Source organism: Colletotrichum jinshuiense, chromosome 5, assembly GCF_051148585.1.
Source record: "Colletotrichum jinshuiense chromosome 5, complete sequence".
Taxonomy (NCBI): Eukaryota; Fungi; Ascomycota; class Sordariomycetes; order Glomerellales; family Glomerellaceae; genus Colletotrichum; species Colletotrichum jinshuiense.
Genome location: NC_139312.1, coordinates 1,885,084 through 1,901,370, shown reverse-complemented (window position 1 = coordinate 1,901,370; position 16,287 = coordinate 1,885,084). Strand labels below are relative to the sequence as shown.

The window sequence follows — 16,287 nt, the reverse complement described above, 5'->3', positions numbered from 1 at the left end:
GTAAGTGATTGCTGGCTACGTATAGTTCTCCCATCTAGCATAGAAGGCAACGTGGGCGAAAGGGCTCAGCATCATGCACCGGCAGCAACTCCAAAGCTTAACGGCGCCGCGTCGGCTTACTCAACCCCTCATTTCCGTCTTTGCACACCGTCCTCCGTCTCGCCCGTCGAATTTGGCTCCGTCTAGCTGGGCCCCTAGTAACACCAGAGCCGTCAAGGCGGGGGCTTGGCGCAGCATGCAGAAGAGACACTGGTGCTCTCGCTTCAATCCCTGTCGCACCACCCCCCTCCGTGCTACTACTGTACAAGTTCTCGACCAGGCCCAAAATGGCGGCGGCGACGATTCTTCTTTTGCTATTGCTCCCATCACGCAACCTTGAACACCACCAGGGACCAGGAACAAGGGGGGGGGGGCAGAAGTGCGCTATCTGGGGTCCAATCGACCGTTGGCCCACTGCACTGTTGCGTTGCCGGTATGTATGTCGCGCCCCCGAAATGTCTGCCACAAAGTTGCTTACCTACGTACCTACGAACCAGAGAACCCAGCTTCTGCACATGTGCAAACGGTCCCTCCCTGCCCTGCGAGTTTCCCTATCTTATGTGCCGATACCCTGTCCGGCCTGTCTTCGTGTGGTGCGTCTTTCGCATGCGCTGTGCCTTATATAATTCGTCTCAGCCCAGTTGCAATTCACCATGGCATAGCTTGGCCTGCCTTACACATCACATTTCAGACGCACATCTAAAAGCAGCATTACCCAGTCACTTTCATATATATCACCCCGATCCTCGCCCAGAGTTGGAACTTGTCGGATCCCAGGACGATATCTAACCAGCCCTTCCATTGCCTCATCCGGCCAACCTGTTCGCGGCCCTTCCGACATTCAATCACCATGGATCATTCACTACCGCTTAATATGATGGACGACATGGATGCTTTCTTGGAAATGGAGGCACCGTACGTATACGACGAGCCCGAACACTACCAGGACACTGCCAGCTCTTCTGAGTCGACAAGTCCTATCATGTCAAGCGTGAGTTGGCTCTTGCTGCATGACGGGAGACTCAATTGACTAATTTTCTACCCAGTTTGACATGACCTTCGTGTCCGACTTCAATGGCGCAGAACAAAGCATTTATCCTAGCCCCATGAGCTCCACGCGCGATACAGCGTCGCCGCAGCCTCCCACGGACGAAAAGACTGCCACTGGCAAAGCCCCAGCCAAGCGAAAGCGTGAAAACCGCTATAAAAACGCACCTCCGTCGGTTCTTTCTGTAAGCTTTACGTGTTTCCTTTGCAGACCCCGCCGGCTACTCTTCACATGCACGTGGAACCTAGCGCTTGCCTTACTTGACTAACACGCTCTGTTCCTTATCAGCGTCGTCGGGCACAAAACCGAGCTTCACAACGGGCATACCGCGAGCGCAAGGACCAGCGCATAAAGGACCTTGAGGTTCTGCTCGATGAGCAGAAGCAGAAGAACGACTCCCTCAGTCAAGCCTACTCCGCTCTTCACGCCGAGTATCTTAAGCTTCGAGGAGCTCAAGCGAGGGCACAACAGATGCCCCGACACCCTCCCGGCCCGCCAATGGCTTACGATACGACTGCTGCCCACATGGGAATGCCGACACATCCCGGCACAATGGATTTCCCAGACAATATGTTCATGTATCAGGACATGCAAAATTACAACCTCTAAACTGCCACGAGGGGAGACGATGCGGCCAGAAAAACGAAAAAACCGCGTATTTCTTCTCTCTGTCGAAACTTTGGGGGATTAGCTGGGCAACCAAGGATATGAAGGTCACGCAAACAAACGAATGGAAAACGATCGATTGGCTGGCTCTACGGGTGGGGTGATGTACCTGATTTTTTCTGCTTTACTCTTATTGAGTTCTGGCGTGCTTCTTGGCTCTATTCTTAGATGGCGAAATATGGGCTGGCAAGCTATGGACCTCTCTGGTCTCTATTGGGCGTTTATGGACAGGGGTGTGCGGGTTTGTTTTTTTCACGTTTTTTTGGTTTTTTTGGTTTTAACCTGTTGTATGGGAGGCCAACTCGCCGACAAAGTTGCCGCCATCGAATGCCACGATGCGGACCGGGAGGCAGTTTGTTTGCACACTCTTTGGGCTCATGGGGACCGAAAACTCAAGCGGATAGCACGGAGTAGAGACAAGAAGAATAACATATGAGAATCCCATTTCCGAAAACTGCATTTTCCTAAAGGGTCATAAACTGTGGGACTGATGAGGAGACCCTGCAAGAACCACACGCTCTTTCGGGGTCTGGATGCTTGAGGGGTTGTGGGTTCGGCCTTTGCCTTAGGCTAATAAACCTTGTCTCTGCCAGATGAGATATAAATATCACCATGCCACGATGAAAAGTGTGGGATGCGCCCGAAACGGAACGGATAGTTTAACGGGCTGGATGGATGGAAGAAGAATGTATTTCCTCTTCCTCAATCGAAGGGTGTGCTCGCCAAGTTCACGGGAACATCCCAGTCTGTGTAGGTTTCCCAGGCTTTTGGGGGTTGTCGGGATAGATCCGTCTCACCTGTTCTAAAAGGCTTGGCAATTCAGATTTGCTACCCCGGCAGTCCTGCCCTGCTGTCATCAGCCCTGTTCACCCTTTGGGCAATATTTTGGTGGAGGTTACTCAGCTCCCCTCACGTCAGCACCCTGTCTACGGACGACGAAAATTTTAGCGCCGTTTTGGGGTCCATACGCAAAGGAGAAGGGGAAAAAGAAAAATGATTACTGGGTCACGGAGCTGGTTCCGGGGGATGTCTTGCACACCTGGCCTTGAGACGAAGGTTTCCTTTGGGCCGCCTCTTTGATCTGCGTTTAGATATCACGAGGCTCCCGGAGCCCCAAGCCTCCCTTGTGTGCGTGCGCCTGAGGATGCCGGGTGGAAGGTTCTGTAATTAGAATGACGGGCGATTGGCGTTAATCTCTTCCCTCTCGGTGAAACCTGTGGCTGTGGATGCGGGGGCGGACGCGGTTCCTTGGCCACGAACTCGTGGGTGGCACTTGTGTGAGATGATCCGAAGGATGTGTTTTCTGGCGTTGTGTGTGTGTGCTGACGTTGACGCCTTCAAGTACAATGCAAGGGGATACCTTACAGCCTTGGAATTTCAGCTGGACATGGCGATCAAAGTAAATGTGCTTGATGGCAAGGATGGGAGGCGGGGGTTTGTTGGGTTCTCCCTGCTGAAGAGGCATGGGACTTGTGATCCGTCAGCAGCTAAGGGACGGCTGTCAAGAGTGAGATGGACGCCAGTCTAGACTTTCTATGGTTATTTGATTGCTTTGTCTTGCCCAAAAAGCATTTTTATTGCAGATCACATTTTGTAAATGGCACTCATGCACTCATATCGATAATGCACTTGGACCGCTTCCCGCCTGAGACATTTGAAGAGTCTTGGTTATGCTCTTAGAACGTGGGAGTACCTCGGGGCTCGGCATGTTACGTTGCTTCTCAGTCGTCCGTCCCTTGCCACATTTTGGAGTTCCTCGGTATCTCGGCGGTTCTGTTGGTGATATGACGGGTGCCGTGCTGACGCTGCCTGGCTGGAGCGAGATATCTCCGGTGTAGTTGCAATCTTCTCCAATACTAGGCTCGAAGAAGGTATCCCGGTGAGCCTCATCTATTTCAAGCGCAAGATGATGATGATGATGCTTGAGCGCAGTTTCTGAAGATGCCCAATGGCACCAAGAAACCTGCACATACTACTTGCGTGCGAATACGGCTACCGGGCCGCTTACCCGAAAGTGTGATGGAAAGGACTCCTGGTGATATCCTTTGTGCTCTCTGACGGGCACTACCAGAAACAGGGAAAGAGAATCCAAAGACTAAATTGAACCGTTCCTTCCTTCCGCATCGGTATATACATACTCGAGCAATTCCTCTGCTTTCGGTCATGGCTACAATCCCATGACCATCAAGTAGGTTCCTCCTATTGTTCCCCAATGGCTTATATTCTGAGATCTCATAGTAGAAGATCATGGAGTACCACTCTCACTTTGAATTCGACCGTACCGATACCCCCCAAAAAACATATTCGGAAGCCCACGCTGCAGATATCTTAATCCGGGGCTGGTGGTTAACTGAATGGACAGAAAAGCAACAAAGAATACCCTCGTTAAGCCAGGATAAGCCAGGATGTATTTTGTTTGATGCAGCAGTTTCATGGATTCTTCTGCCTCATCTTCTTTCAAAAGGGACAGGGGTTTAGCTTCTACTCACTTGAGGGATAGCCTCATCAAGAATTGGTTCTAAGCAGAGAGATATCCTCGCATTTTGATATTTGATTGCAGGCTTGCTTGATGACAATTTTACAGTCATTCTCGCAAGAGCGAGCTCACATAGGCTGCGATCGATATATTCTTTCGACTCGGTTCTGTTCTCTTGTGCAAATACTATCCATATCGGCGGCCTAGACTAGATCTAGTGGTCATTTGACCTGAAGAGGTGATAACTCAAGATCTGGAGCTCCGCGCTTTAGTTTCTTGTAAAATATTTATTCTAAAGATAAGCATTGATCATGGGTGGAGCCGATGAGCAAAGAATCTTTGGAGAAGAGTCTAGGGTGCCTGGCACGATGTCGATAAGATCGACTGGTTGAGATGATGATCATTGAGTTTTTATAGTTATTTTCCCGTTTGGGAGCCCTGGGGTGGATGTCATTAGTTCAAGCGGTCTTTGGACTTCCAGCTAAGTTGTTTCTATCATCTTGAAAAACACATGCGCTATGTTTGGTCGTACGAGCAAGCATCATTCGTTGAGTATACAGGTATCCTTTTGCTTGTAGATTCGTTATCACAAGAACAATTACGAAACTTGGACCAGAGCACCTCCACTTAGACTAGAGATGTGGAAACATATCGTCAAGGGAATTCAGTAAGTTTTCGAATGGCCAGCCTATTACTTCCTCCCGTATTCTTTGAAACAAGGGGAACGGTCAACATGTCGCATACAGGGGTCACGGGCTTTCATTCATTGTACACCCGAGGCTCGTCTTCCCAAGAGTTGGCTCCCTCAATTTGCAGGCTACACAGACAGGCAACACCGCCAGGGTCCATATGTTACATGCACATTACCAGGAATAGCGCGAGCATAAATTGAAAGCCTGCAAAAGTGAGCCCCTCGAAAGAAAATTTTCGGAAGAAACGCCTTGGATCGATTTCCCAGCTACGTGAAATGTCCAAGTATCTGGACATCTGAAGTCGACCAACCCTTGCGTAGCCTATGACTGCGGGGCAGCGCCCACAGGGGAAGTGAATGGCAAGACAAACACGAAGCTTAAGGCCAAGTATCCTCGAGCAATGGGCTGGAGAAATGCGTTCTTAGGGAATTGTAGGCGCGTGCAAAAGAGCATTGGCTTTCAGTCAATGACTAACCACACCTCAACGAATGTCGCACTCGATGCTTCTGATAGCGAAGGTTGGCGAATCGTCTAGAAACTGACCAACAGCAGTGTGTAGTGAATGTTTGACACATTGCTAGACGTCACTGACGGTCCTGACGAGCAAGTAGCTGAGATTGCGCGAGCCAGGCATCAGCTCCCACCGTTCGCTTTCAAGGTCTTGAGTCAGCTCGTTCCTTAATGTGTGAGGATCTTAGCAACTTTCGATGACTCAATCTCGTTTCAACATAGCTACGTTGAACAATCTTGTCGATTTCCAGAGAATATATTAGTCTCTGTGGGTTGATTTCGTGATGCGGAGCTTGACTCACTTGACCACTCAACACTGACAGATCAAAACTATTCGATATTACGAGAAAGGGAGAGGCGAGTTGACTAGCATGAAGGTCACGGGACCCGTGGGGAAGCCAAGGACCCGCTGGCCGCTTGCAACGTGCTCCATTAATATCGTGACCCGCAAGAATTGAGGCAGTTCATCGTGACGAAGCCCCGAAGACCCGCCTGCTAGCTTGCGTGCGTGCTTTCATGACTCCTAAAGCTTTGGAAACCGCCATTCCGCAATCGCAATCATGTATGTGACCTGAAGCACGCAACTGCTAATAGAAACTGGCCCAGAGAAGGCCTCAGATACGTTACCATAGCTGACCAGACAGAGTAAACAAGTCCGACACTAGACTTTTGAACGGAGCCGGAGGTCGCTGGTGCTGATCGGGACCCATCGGCCGGTTGTGAACTGACGAATGGGATGACCGCCTGGAGGAGAATGCGGCAGGTAAATGGGAACACGTCAAACGCCGTCAAGCCAGCGCCTGCAAAGTAGATCAGAAGGGTGCACAGACGGCGGGGAACCAATTCGTGCGAGTCAGGGGTCAACGAGAACAAGCTGTCAACAGTGGGGAGAGAAAGCCGACCCCCCCCCGTTCGTTATAGTGCGCTCCGCCGTCTGCACTGCGTTGAAGAAGCAAGGGCGTGGGTGGCGACAGGTGCAATTGTTGCCGAAGAGGCCGGTGAACGGGAAGCATCACTGAGCCGGAAGCAATCGTCATGTTTGATGGGTTGCGAGTTCGGAGGGGACGCGCGAAGTTGCTTCAAGGAAGCTCTCCGAATACTCCGAGTGGAGTCCATTGGTCAATTGATGAGCTTGGCTGGTCAGGGGTCTCGGGGGCCGAGATTGAAACGCGAAAGCCTAGTCATAAGGGCACTTCCCCCGAGATGCACCGGCATTCCAAACTCGTTGGGAACGAATTCGAGGGTCCAGAAATGAGGCTGTGGCAGCTGACGATGGGGGGACCCGTTGGAAGCCCATTCTCTATCCAGTGGAAGCGTGAGATGTTGTCACGAGCTTTGTGTGGCAACGATGTGTCTTAGGTAAGGAATGAGGGAAAGGAGACGTGGGACATGGGAAAGTGGACGAGCGGCGGCAGCCACCGAGCATGAGCGTGATCATGTGCCACCTGCTGCAGGTTGCCGCGATGGAGTCATTGCAAGGCACCATTCTCAGAAGCATAAAGGAGCCTCAGCCACCGGGGTTGGTCCTCCGACGTCGGAAACGAACCAGCGCTGGGTGGTAACAAACGGGTCTGCGACATGGCGACAGGGTAAAAGCGGCATTCCGATGGAATCTTTTCCTAATTGCCGTATTGACGACAAGGTAAGAGCGAAATGTCGAGGTCAAAGCAGCAACGACAACGAAAGAGGGAAGATGGCGGGATGAGACGACACTGAAGATGGGCAGTTTTCGATCAGTTGCGGCCCAGAAATGGCTCGATGGGCAAGGGTTCATGGGTACCAGTCGCGTACTGCTCCGGTACTTGTGATTCTGTTTTGAGGTGACGGCTTGGGCTTGTAGCGAGCTAGCGGCAGCTGGTACCCTGGTATCCACTACCCCGCAATCTGACCACACGTCCCAGCTGCGCGCTGGTACCTGAGACCCCGGATCCGAGTGGACCCCTTTGCGTCACCGTGCTCCCGTGATAGAGGAGGAGCAAACAGTAGCTCTTGAGGAATGGGCAAAAACGACAGCTGCAGAGAGAAAGACGGCGATGAACGGACCAATTGGTCTGCCTGACTAGAGCGTCTATACCAGAAAGAATGCAGAGAGGATTATGTTAAAAGTAGAAAGCAGTGCGGGTTCGGAGAGCAACCGACGAGGGGGAGGGGTCTACAGCGAAGAGAAGCTCAAGTGCAATGCATAAGTGCATACACAGTAGCAGCAACCCAAAAAATGATGGCATAAGGAAGGTTTGGTCTGGCGTCAGTCCACATCCATCTCCACTCCGGTCAGTTCACACCGGCCGGCCCCCGTCCCCATTCCCCTTGCAACAGCCTCTCTGCAGCAAGTCACGCGATCCGGCTTCCCAGGGCCCAGCCAGCCAACCCATCCTTTCCGGACCTGCGAGATACCCCCTTGCCATGCGCCCCATTGGGCAAGCTGTCTGATGATCGCGTGATGTGATAGGCTGCCATCTCTCCCGAACCTTTGTCCTTTAAAAGCATCCTGCGTAGCTCTCCTCGTCTACATATCCTCTCCCTCTCCCTCTTCACATCATCACCATCAAGCTCTCTTCAATCCATCGACAAAACTCATCAACGGCGATCTCTTCTGTCGAGTTTCAACGGCAGTTTGACAGGCATATCATTCCACTCTACTTGAACCTATTCAACTACACTTGCACACGTACAACCACCTCACCAGCACCGATCCCACCAAGAGTACGTTTCCCTTCCCCTCAGCTACCCCGAGGCTCTCACCTGCCCCGCATCGTAACCCCCTCTTCCCTCGTGACGTCTCTCTCTAGCACATCATATCCGTTCCTTTACATCGATTCCATCCCCAATATGGCTACAGATCCTCTTGATCATCAGTATTCATCATCAAACCATACTCACTTGCGTCCGACATCGTCAATTCTCATATATATGAGCTTTCAAGGCTAATATTCCTCCTCCGTCGCAGTGACTCGCTCTCACAAGTTCAACGACCGTGACCACGCCGGCCTTGCCGACGGAACCGCTTCTCCTCAGGAGCACCTGCCTCGCTACTTCGCAAAGCACGGTCATGAGGGCGTCGACCCCAAGAAGGTGAAGAAGAATGGCGGTGGCAGAAGTAACTGGTAAGTTTGAACCTACTGTAACATCACTTACGTGCTCGCTCTTGGCGTGGTCATATTACTGCCAGTCTTCGGTCATTGCATGACCTCACATGGAGAGTTACAGTACAATTGCTGACTTTATGGTTGTTGACAGGGGCAATGCTGGCGAGGAAGTTATCGACGAGGACTTCCGGTTCACCAATGCCCGCCGCCGCACCAACAGCAGCGGCTTCGCCGATAACATTGCGGCCTTCAAGACCAAGTTCGACGTCAATGAGCCAGAGCCCGTCTTCGAGGAATCCGTCCACGGCCCAACTGAGGACGACGGCGAGGACCTAACCAAGACCGAGTCCTCCGAGAGCGGTCGCTCTTCCTCCTACGGTGACGACAAGGTCACCAAGCACTAATTTGCGGCATCTAATCACCACGATGTCTATAATTCGGGTGCACTCACTCTCATAACCGCTGTTCCGGCAAGGCAGTCATGTTTTTAAAACGTCTTTTTTTCCAAGTTCTGTTCTCGTAATTTGTTATTAACACACAACACAAAAACTCTTGCATGAGCGGGCAGATATTGTCTGTCCAAGGATTAACTCACTGGATTCGGCGATGTGGCTTTGTTTCGCGAGGGATGGGGCGAGGATCAAATGGGGATTCTTGCTCAAGATTGACTGCTTCGGCGGCGGAGGGACAGCATGCATCACGAAGTTTTATGACCTGGCGACGAAAAGTGTTGCCCTTGTACTATCGAATCAAAGCGGCCAATGATCTTATGAATAGATCCATGCCTTCTATCCATTCCCATCTCCGACTAATCTGTGAACTCTGTCTTACATATCCAACCCGCAGCCTCTTTGTAGTTGGTCGACTGCTTTCTTTATTTTACTGATTGATATGGGATTCCGTTATCATGTAGTATCGCGAGAGCAATGGGAAAACCTGTCCAGTTGAACTCCTCCATGAAAAACTAAAACTACCATTCTTGACCAGCATCTATGCTCACCTGAACCCAGCATAGACTGGAGCCTACAACATTTTAGCCTAATACTGAGAGCAGATCCGATTCTGAGACGAAACCATATTGCAACAATTGTAAAATGCCCCCTTTACACGCGGGCTGCCTCCTCATCGTCCTGACCCCTCTCGCCAAACAGCAATTTTCGCCGCCCTGACGAAACAAAGCTGCAACCCCCGCTTTTAGGTCATTACAACGAACCTTTACCACTCCACTCCAAGCACGCACAGCCGTTCCACAAACGGGGACCAGCCAAATGTCAAAGTAAAACGAGCGTACATCATTTTCTCTTCCAGCGTTCTGAGCCCATTAGTATCCATGGCAGTAAGTTTTACCCATGAAGCTGCGGGCCTAGAAGGAGGATTATGCGCCTCCGCCTCGTCCGCTGTCACCAGCTCTGGGGTCAGGGTCGGGGTGTTGTTCGACTCGGCGGAAGGAAAGTAGAGCCCGCACCAGGCCAGGTCGCTCCAGAGAAGTTTCCCCTGGGCAATGCATCCGGTCTCATCCGCAAGGATACCCATGGATCGGGGGTTGAGAACAAGAGACTGCTTCTTCAGGCAGTTCTTGCACGTTGCGAACGGGTTATTCGCATATAAGGGTACTCCACAGCTGCACCAGATGACGGTAATGTATTAGCAACCGTTCTACTCTCCGGCGAGGGAATATAGCGTGAAGTGAAGTATCTCACCACATGGTACAACATAGCATCTTTCTGCGATAAAGACCAACCAGGTCTATTCTAAGTATGGTGAGATTCAGTTTGCCGGTGAAGTCGGTTGCCGGGTCTGTGCGGGCGAAGTCGTCCACCTCGGCGAGCGTGAAGAGCGGTCGGACAGGACCATTGACGGCCTCCTCCACATCCCAGACATTTTTGGGAAAGGGAATGTACACACTCTCAGTTTTGACCCTGTCTTTAACCCATTGGCGAAGCCAGTTTGCCTCTTGGAAGTCTGGATCAACATCAACAAGGGTATCGTAACCGAGACTAATACCAGCGTTTGACGGTGCTATTGTGCCGTCCCGCGATGCGACATACTTTGGACTCGTCAGGAGAAGGATCGTCTTGTTGGTATTCCAGAGCTTCGCAGAGTTGGTCTTATCTTCCCATAGAGTCAGCACACAGGTTGCGGTGTCGTCCCAGACAGTGACTTCAACCAGCTCTGCCTCCCGTGTGCGGTTCTGCATGATGATACGTCTTCGAGAGCCAATACTTTTGACGCAGACTACTATACGGGCCCCTCGAGTATCATGACCCGTCTTGAGATACTGAGCCAGTGTCATCAGACCAGGAAGCGGCTCTGGTTTCTGTCCGTTGTAGTCATACTCTAAGGGCATCCGGCAACGTCGTTCATTCTGAGGAGTGTGGGGAAGAAACTGGATGAACTGTTTGGTACCTACGTCCGCCGGGTTGATTGGTGTGTACGTGGTTACAAAGGGGATGCTGCCGTGACTTGAATTCGCCGCTGTCCCTGCCCAAGTAGCCCAGATGGTGACGAGCTGTCCTATTACCAATAGCGATGCTGATATACCGATGGGAACGAGTTTAACCTGTTTTGCGGAGTCAGTCTATACGACATCTGAGGATAGGTCTGGCACAGGAGACGGCACGCACCGCTATAGCGCCTGTATTGTCCGTGACAATCAACTGGTGGGCCGGACGATTGTACATATTCTTGGAGTCAAGAAATGCGGGAGCGTAGTTAACAATACGGCCAGTGAAGCGAATGCGACTGGGTCCCGGCTGGATGTGAGCAATATAAACCTCCTGATATTCTTCCGACGGATCCCATGGTCGACCTAGAGGATTGTACCCGACCTCCGCTTCTGCTTTCGTAAAACCGTCATCTTTTGTAAGTCTCTTCTCCGTCGGGGTAGGTTTAGGTGACGTAGACAGCTCTTTGGCATAGAAGGCTTGTATGGACAAGGCCGACATCATGAGTTGGAAAGTTCTCGGCGATATTACAGAAGGACTCGCCTGCAGAAATACTGTAAGAGTGTTGTTGAGGTCTCCAAAGTGTAATTTGTGAAGGGAATTTGCATTGCTCGTGGAGAACAATAAAAGTCAAGAGAGCCCACGCTGGTGTCGCCGAAGCAAGGCAAGAAAGAGCAGGAGGGTGTTGACCAGGAGGAAGAAACATCCTATTTCGTACTTGCCTCGCTCCTCCCCTACCAACCTAAAAATTGGCAAAGGCTGTTTTTCACTGCTACTAGTATGTATATAACCAAATCGTTGCCCCTGTCACATTATCTTGTAATTTACAGCTGTGAAATTTGAGAAAAACATACAGTGCAAGAATATATCGACGAGGCTAGGGCGGAGAAAATAGACAACGCTTGAGAAAAGCATGGATGGCATGGCGTCGTGACTCTTGCTGCAAAATAACCTGAAATTTAAGCTTCAATAAAATCAATAGAGACTCGAAATGATCTTATTGATCTATCGATACAATGAAGTTACATTATCCTGGTGATGCTGTTATCCTTGGCCGGCGTTGCAGTTGAGTGCTAGCACTAGTCAGATTCCCATATTCATCAATTGTTATGTGATTGTTTTAATGCTTCTTGAGGATATAAAAAAAAGAAATGGTAACCGGATGTGGCTGATATGTCGACATGATTTTAGCTGCTTTGTGCATCTTAACAATGCATGTGCTCTATGGTATCCAAAATGAACCCCACCTTGGTGACTCCAAACGCCATTGCTAGTGCTTCTACCAAATTCCTTTTTCAAGCAAGACTTCTTTTGATTCTTGTGGACTCCATCCCTCGTATGTGCGGACTGCCCGAATTTCAAAACCACGTACACATATGTACAACTGACTGACATTTTGTTTGCAAACCGCTCTCCCGTGTATCACTTGGCCGAGGTCCCAGATTGCTTCCGCGGGGTGCCGTCGTAATCTGACACAGCACTAGAAGAGTGTGAAATCGAGGTTGACCGGTGACTTTGGGCGATGCTATTTTTCGTGCTTCCAGCCTCGAGGTCTTGCAGCCCGTACAGGCTTGACGAGTCATGAGTCTCCATTGCGAACTGTTTGGTGCAAACGATCCCCTTGCCGTTATGCACAACGGCTTGAAGCTCGGTAGTAGAGCACTCAGCGGCAGGACTACCGGATTTACTATTGTGATTCCTGCTCCGGTTCTGTTCGGTCGAAGGAACCACATACTTCTGTGTATCGTAGCGCCGGGTGAGCATGCCAAACATCTTGGGAAAGATTTTGATAAGGATAAGGCGAATGACTGGCAGACAACAGCAGATGATGCCGGTGGGCACCTCAGAGGTTGTCCAGAGGGCGATGTCGAGCTGATCCCATGTAGGATTCAAGGAATTCGCAAATTGAACCAGCGACTGCAGCCGCAGGATACTGATAACGGTAACGCTATCGGTGTTAGATCGCTCCGCTCAGATTTGAATCAGTCTGAAACTTACAAAGTACCAACGACAAACATTAGAGTAACTGCTAGTTTCTTCCACCAATGAAGGTTGAGGGTCCGGATTCGTGATAGGGGAAGATAGAGCATCCAGAGATCTAAGATGATGCTGATAGTAGCATTCGCCCAAGGGACAGCGTTGATGTTGATGCAAGTTCCTGGCTGCTCGCCATCCCATCTCGTCCAGTAGTGATGGATAGGGGTGCACTGGAAGATGCCGACCATGAGAAACACGACAGTGTTGACGGCGTTAAAGGCAACTGTGGCCCAGAGACGTTTTCCGAGACCGGCGCGGTCGAAAATACGCATGTAGAAACATAGGATGGCCATCTTGACGAGGCCCATCTGAACGAAATACATTGGTTCCAAAATGTAGAACCAGAAGCCGAACTTCTCAATTTGCTGCGGCGTTAGAGTCCAAATGTCCTTGCCAATACCAGCAGGGATGAGGCCAACGATATTGAGGATGAACGATGGAAGAACAGCAAGATATGCGAGAAATGTGAACGTGTCGTCCCAACCGAATTCTGCTTTCGAGAAGAGCTTGAATATCAACCGGGCTGCAACAACAAAGGTGGTCAATCCTAGCAAACCCCATGATAACCGGGAATATTCGGCACTGCGATCTCGAACAGGCTTATCGCATGTTGTATCGAAGACAGCTTTTGAATCTATTTATCGGTCAGTGGGGTTTATTATTATTGTTGTTATAATAAGAAGAGAGCACTTACGAAGGGTTTCCCTTATGGAACAAGCTGATATTAAACAGCTCTGGGTTGTAGACTCGAATTTGGAATCGGTACAGACGCAAGTCGTATTCGTTAACAAACAAGGCGAGTCTTGAATTGCCGACAAAATGCATGTAACCTAGAATGCTGTTAGTACTGTGGGCTTTGATAAGCAATAAAGCACTTACTGCGCACTCAGGAAGTTGAGTTACGGCATCTGTGATGCTGTGGTTGTTCTGGGCCGTAGTAAAAGGCACTGCAATAGCCACGAGTGCCGTTATTGCGAATGTTAAAGATGATAAAGACCTCATGGTTTCCGATTTGAGCCGGCTGGATCGGCTGCCGAGCCTTGGAAAATGGTTCCAGGTCCTTGGATTGTATAGCTCGAGATATCGAGATGTCTGGTCATTAAGAGAGAAACAATGGCATCACAGGGGCCGTCGATCTCATGTTTTGAGCAACCCATCAACACAAAGCATGATGGGGAGTGCTGGTTTGCCGACGAGTTTTAAGGAAAATCAAGGTCGTCCTTCACGAGTCGCGAGTTGGCCTTCTTTGATGGACACGAATTGCCGCATGCGATAGTCCAGCTAAGCGTGCGCCACGCCAACCAAAAGGACGCCCATTTCTGGTTCCTCACGGGTGGGTTCACATTGAAAGGATGACGATCAACACTGCAATTGTGAACAAATTGCAGACGAACTACTGCTTCCGGTAAGGCCGACCGCAGCTATTTTTCCATAGCCTGGATGAGGCGAGGCACGGATAGAACACCATCTGTAATAGCTCGGGTGTCAACCACTGACAAGCGGGAAACCTCTCGCCTCCTGGATCGCTTTGAGCCTAGATTTGCATTCCGGACGCCAAAATCCGTCTTTACCGTAGGCGTAGAACATCCAAGCGCCGGAAAAGGATAACTGGTCGTCGGCGGGGGGCCATCCGTGCCCAATCGTATCATGGCGTTTTGCTATTGGCGCCATAATACGGTTGAACTCTATCAAATTGGACCCGAAGTATCATTGTTCACCAGACCATCTTGTGCTGGGAGGGAACTCTGGTGGCGATTTGGATAGTTTGCAACCAAGGGAAGCGAGTTGTTGCTGACCGTCTAGACATGGCCCATCGGCTCGCTCAATATGGAAATAGTCTGGAAGGAGCGAACTCGTGTGGGCCCCCCCTGTTTTTCTCGGCGTCTCCCAGTGTCAAAGAAACAACAGTTTCATCAGGCAAGTGCACTCTCTAGTTCTTGTATTCGCTAAGGTAGTAAGTGGGTTTTAAGACAGTAGAACAAAAGTCTCGGTGGAGCCATTTTGAAGCCATCGCCAGCTAACTCATGTGCAACTCCATGTCTGCATGACAGGTCCCGTCGTCTCATCATCAAATCTGCCAAGTTTATGGTGCTTGCTTACTGCTAGAGATGGTTACTTTTCTCTGACCATTTACTCTGTTTGTGTGTGTGTGTGTGGGGCGGCCCCCCTCCCCGGCCAGATCGACAACAAATGGTCCGTGCACCAAACTAACTCTGTGTGGACGGGCTCGACTTCCTTGTAGCCGACTTTATCTCCTTATCGGGCGGGCGTGTGCGTCAAGGTTCCAAATTTCTGAACTTCAGATCGCGGCAGCCTCGCGTCCCGGTTGCCATCGGCAGACAACATTACAATACCATACCCACACTCTCAGCCACTACTCTGCATCACGCCCAACCCGGACTGCTTATCTGACCCGATTTCTTTGGATCTCATTCTTGATAGCACACTTTGCATTGGCCTCGCAATGTCTGCGCTAAACGCCTTCCATGAGTCTCTCCCGTGTACGTTATTGAACCGTCTGCCTCGCCCGCACTGGCGCCTAACATTGAACGCCTGCAGACATTGATGACGAACCCACACCGGCAGAGCGCGAAGCCGCCGAGTCTTTGATCCGAGCCGAATTGGCTACGTTTTCCCCGACGCCCGCGCCAACCTACAAAGAACCGTTGTTCTCCCCTCTTATCGAACTCGAGCTGGAGCGCATAGCCTCCGAACAACCCCTCAAAGTCATCGACCTTGAACGCTATCAGACACAAGAGCCATTTTCAGACTCCGGAAAGCCATCGACAGCAGAGGAACGTGAGCGTCTTGCTGACTCACTCCGCAAGGCATACATTTCCTATGCCTATCTCGACGCTCGTGCCCAGAACCTCAACCTGTTGGATAAATGGGGCAAGAACGCGTGGCTCATCGGCAACTGGGGTTTAGAGAATGAACTCAAAACTTTTGAACATGAGCTTGCCGAAACAAAGCGTCAGATCGATGTTTTGACTGTCGCCCGAAGACGACAACAAGAAGAGGTTGCAGCTGAATTGAAGGGGCTGGAAGAATCCTGGAAGAAGGGCGTGGGAAGGACGCTGGAAACTGAAATTGCCGTCGAACAATTGAGAAGGGAGGTTTTAGAAGAAATGAGGACAAGAGGCGGCTAGGCTAGGGTGGTGGTCTGCCTGGCTGAAGTGCTTTGGCGGATGAGCTGTAGTGGCTCACGATTGATGCCAATTCGTCCTTGTGATATGTACCAACAGAAGGACTCGATCCAATGATACCACTGGGAAAATACTTCCCTCAC

General features: G+C 50.6%; 5 protein-coding genes across 5 annotated transcripts; 3 read left to right on the top strand and 2 right to left on the bottom strand.

The window, feature by feature from the left end:
• Positions 1–889: 889 nt before the first annotated feature.
• On the top strand, positions 890–1,696 carry EsH8_V_000489 (bZIP transcription factor; the record flags this gene model as incomplete). The annotated part of the gene is made up of 3 exons (XM_083273005.1): positions 890–1,030; positions 1,086–1,271; positions 1,376–1,696. The coding sequence occupies 3 exons, from the start codon at positions 890–892 to the stop codon at positions 1,694–1,696; spliced, it is 648 nt and encodes a 215-aa protein (XP_083125720.1).
• A 6,564-nt stretch (positions 1,697–8,260) lies between these two features.
• EsH8_V_000488 (ATPase-stabilizing factor family protein) lies at positions 8,261–8,921 on the top strand (the record flags this gene model as incomplete). The annotated part of the gene is made up of 3 exons (XM_083273004.1): positions 8,261–8,315; positions 8,379–8,535; positions 8,669–8,921. 3 exons carry the CDS (start codon positions 8,261–8,263, stop codon positions 8,919–8,921), a joined length of 465 nt encoding a protein of 154 aa, XP_083125719.1.
• An 811-nt stretch (positions 8,922–9,732) lies between these two features.
• EsH8_V_000487 (uncharacterized protein) lies at positions 9,733–11,465 on the bottom strand (the record flags this gene model as incomplete). The annotated part of the gene is made up of 3 exons (XM_083273003.1): positions 9,733–10,092; positions 10,259–11,077; positions 11,142–11,465. 3 exons carry the CDS (start codon positions 11,463–11,465, stop codon positions 9,733–9,735), a joined length of 1,503 nt encoding a protein of 500 aa, XP_083125718.1.
• Positions 11,466–12,383: 918 nt separating this feature from the next.
• Positions 12,384–14,000, bottom strand: EsH8_V_000486 (CFEM domain-containing protein; the record flags this gene model as incomplete). The annotated part of the gene is made up of 4 exons (XM_083273002.1): positions 12,384–12,909; positions 12,960–13,632; positions 13,693–13,828; positions 13,878–14,000. 4 exons carry the CDS (start codon positions 13,998–14,000, stop codon positions 12,384–12,386), a joined length of 1,458 nt encoding a protein of 485 aa, XP_083125717.1.
• Positions 14,001–15,462: 1,462 nt separating this feature from the next.
• On the top strand, positions 15,463–16,147 carry EsH8_V_000485 (Pre-mRNA-splicing factor SPF27; the record flags this gene model as incomplete). Its single annotated transcript, XM_083273001.1, has 2 exons — positions 15,463–15,499; positions 15,558–16,147. The coding sequence occupies 2 exons, from the start codon at positions 15,463–15,465 to the stop codon at positions 16,145–16,147; spliced, it is 627 nt and encodes a 208-aa protein (XP_083125716.1).
• Positions 16,148–16,287: the final 140 nt, after the last annotated feature.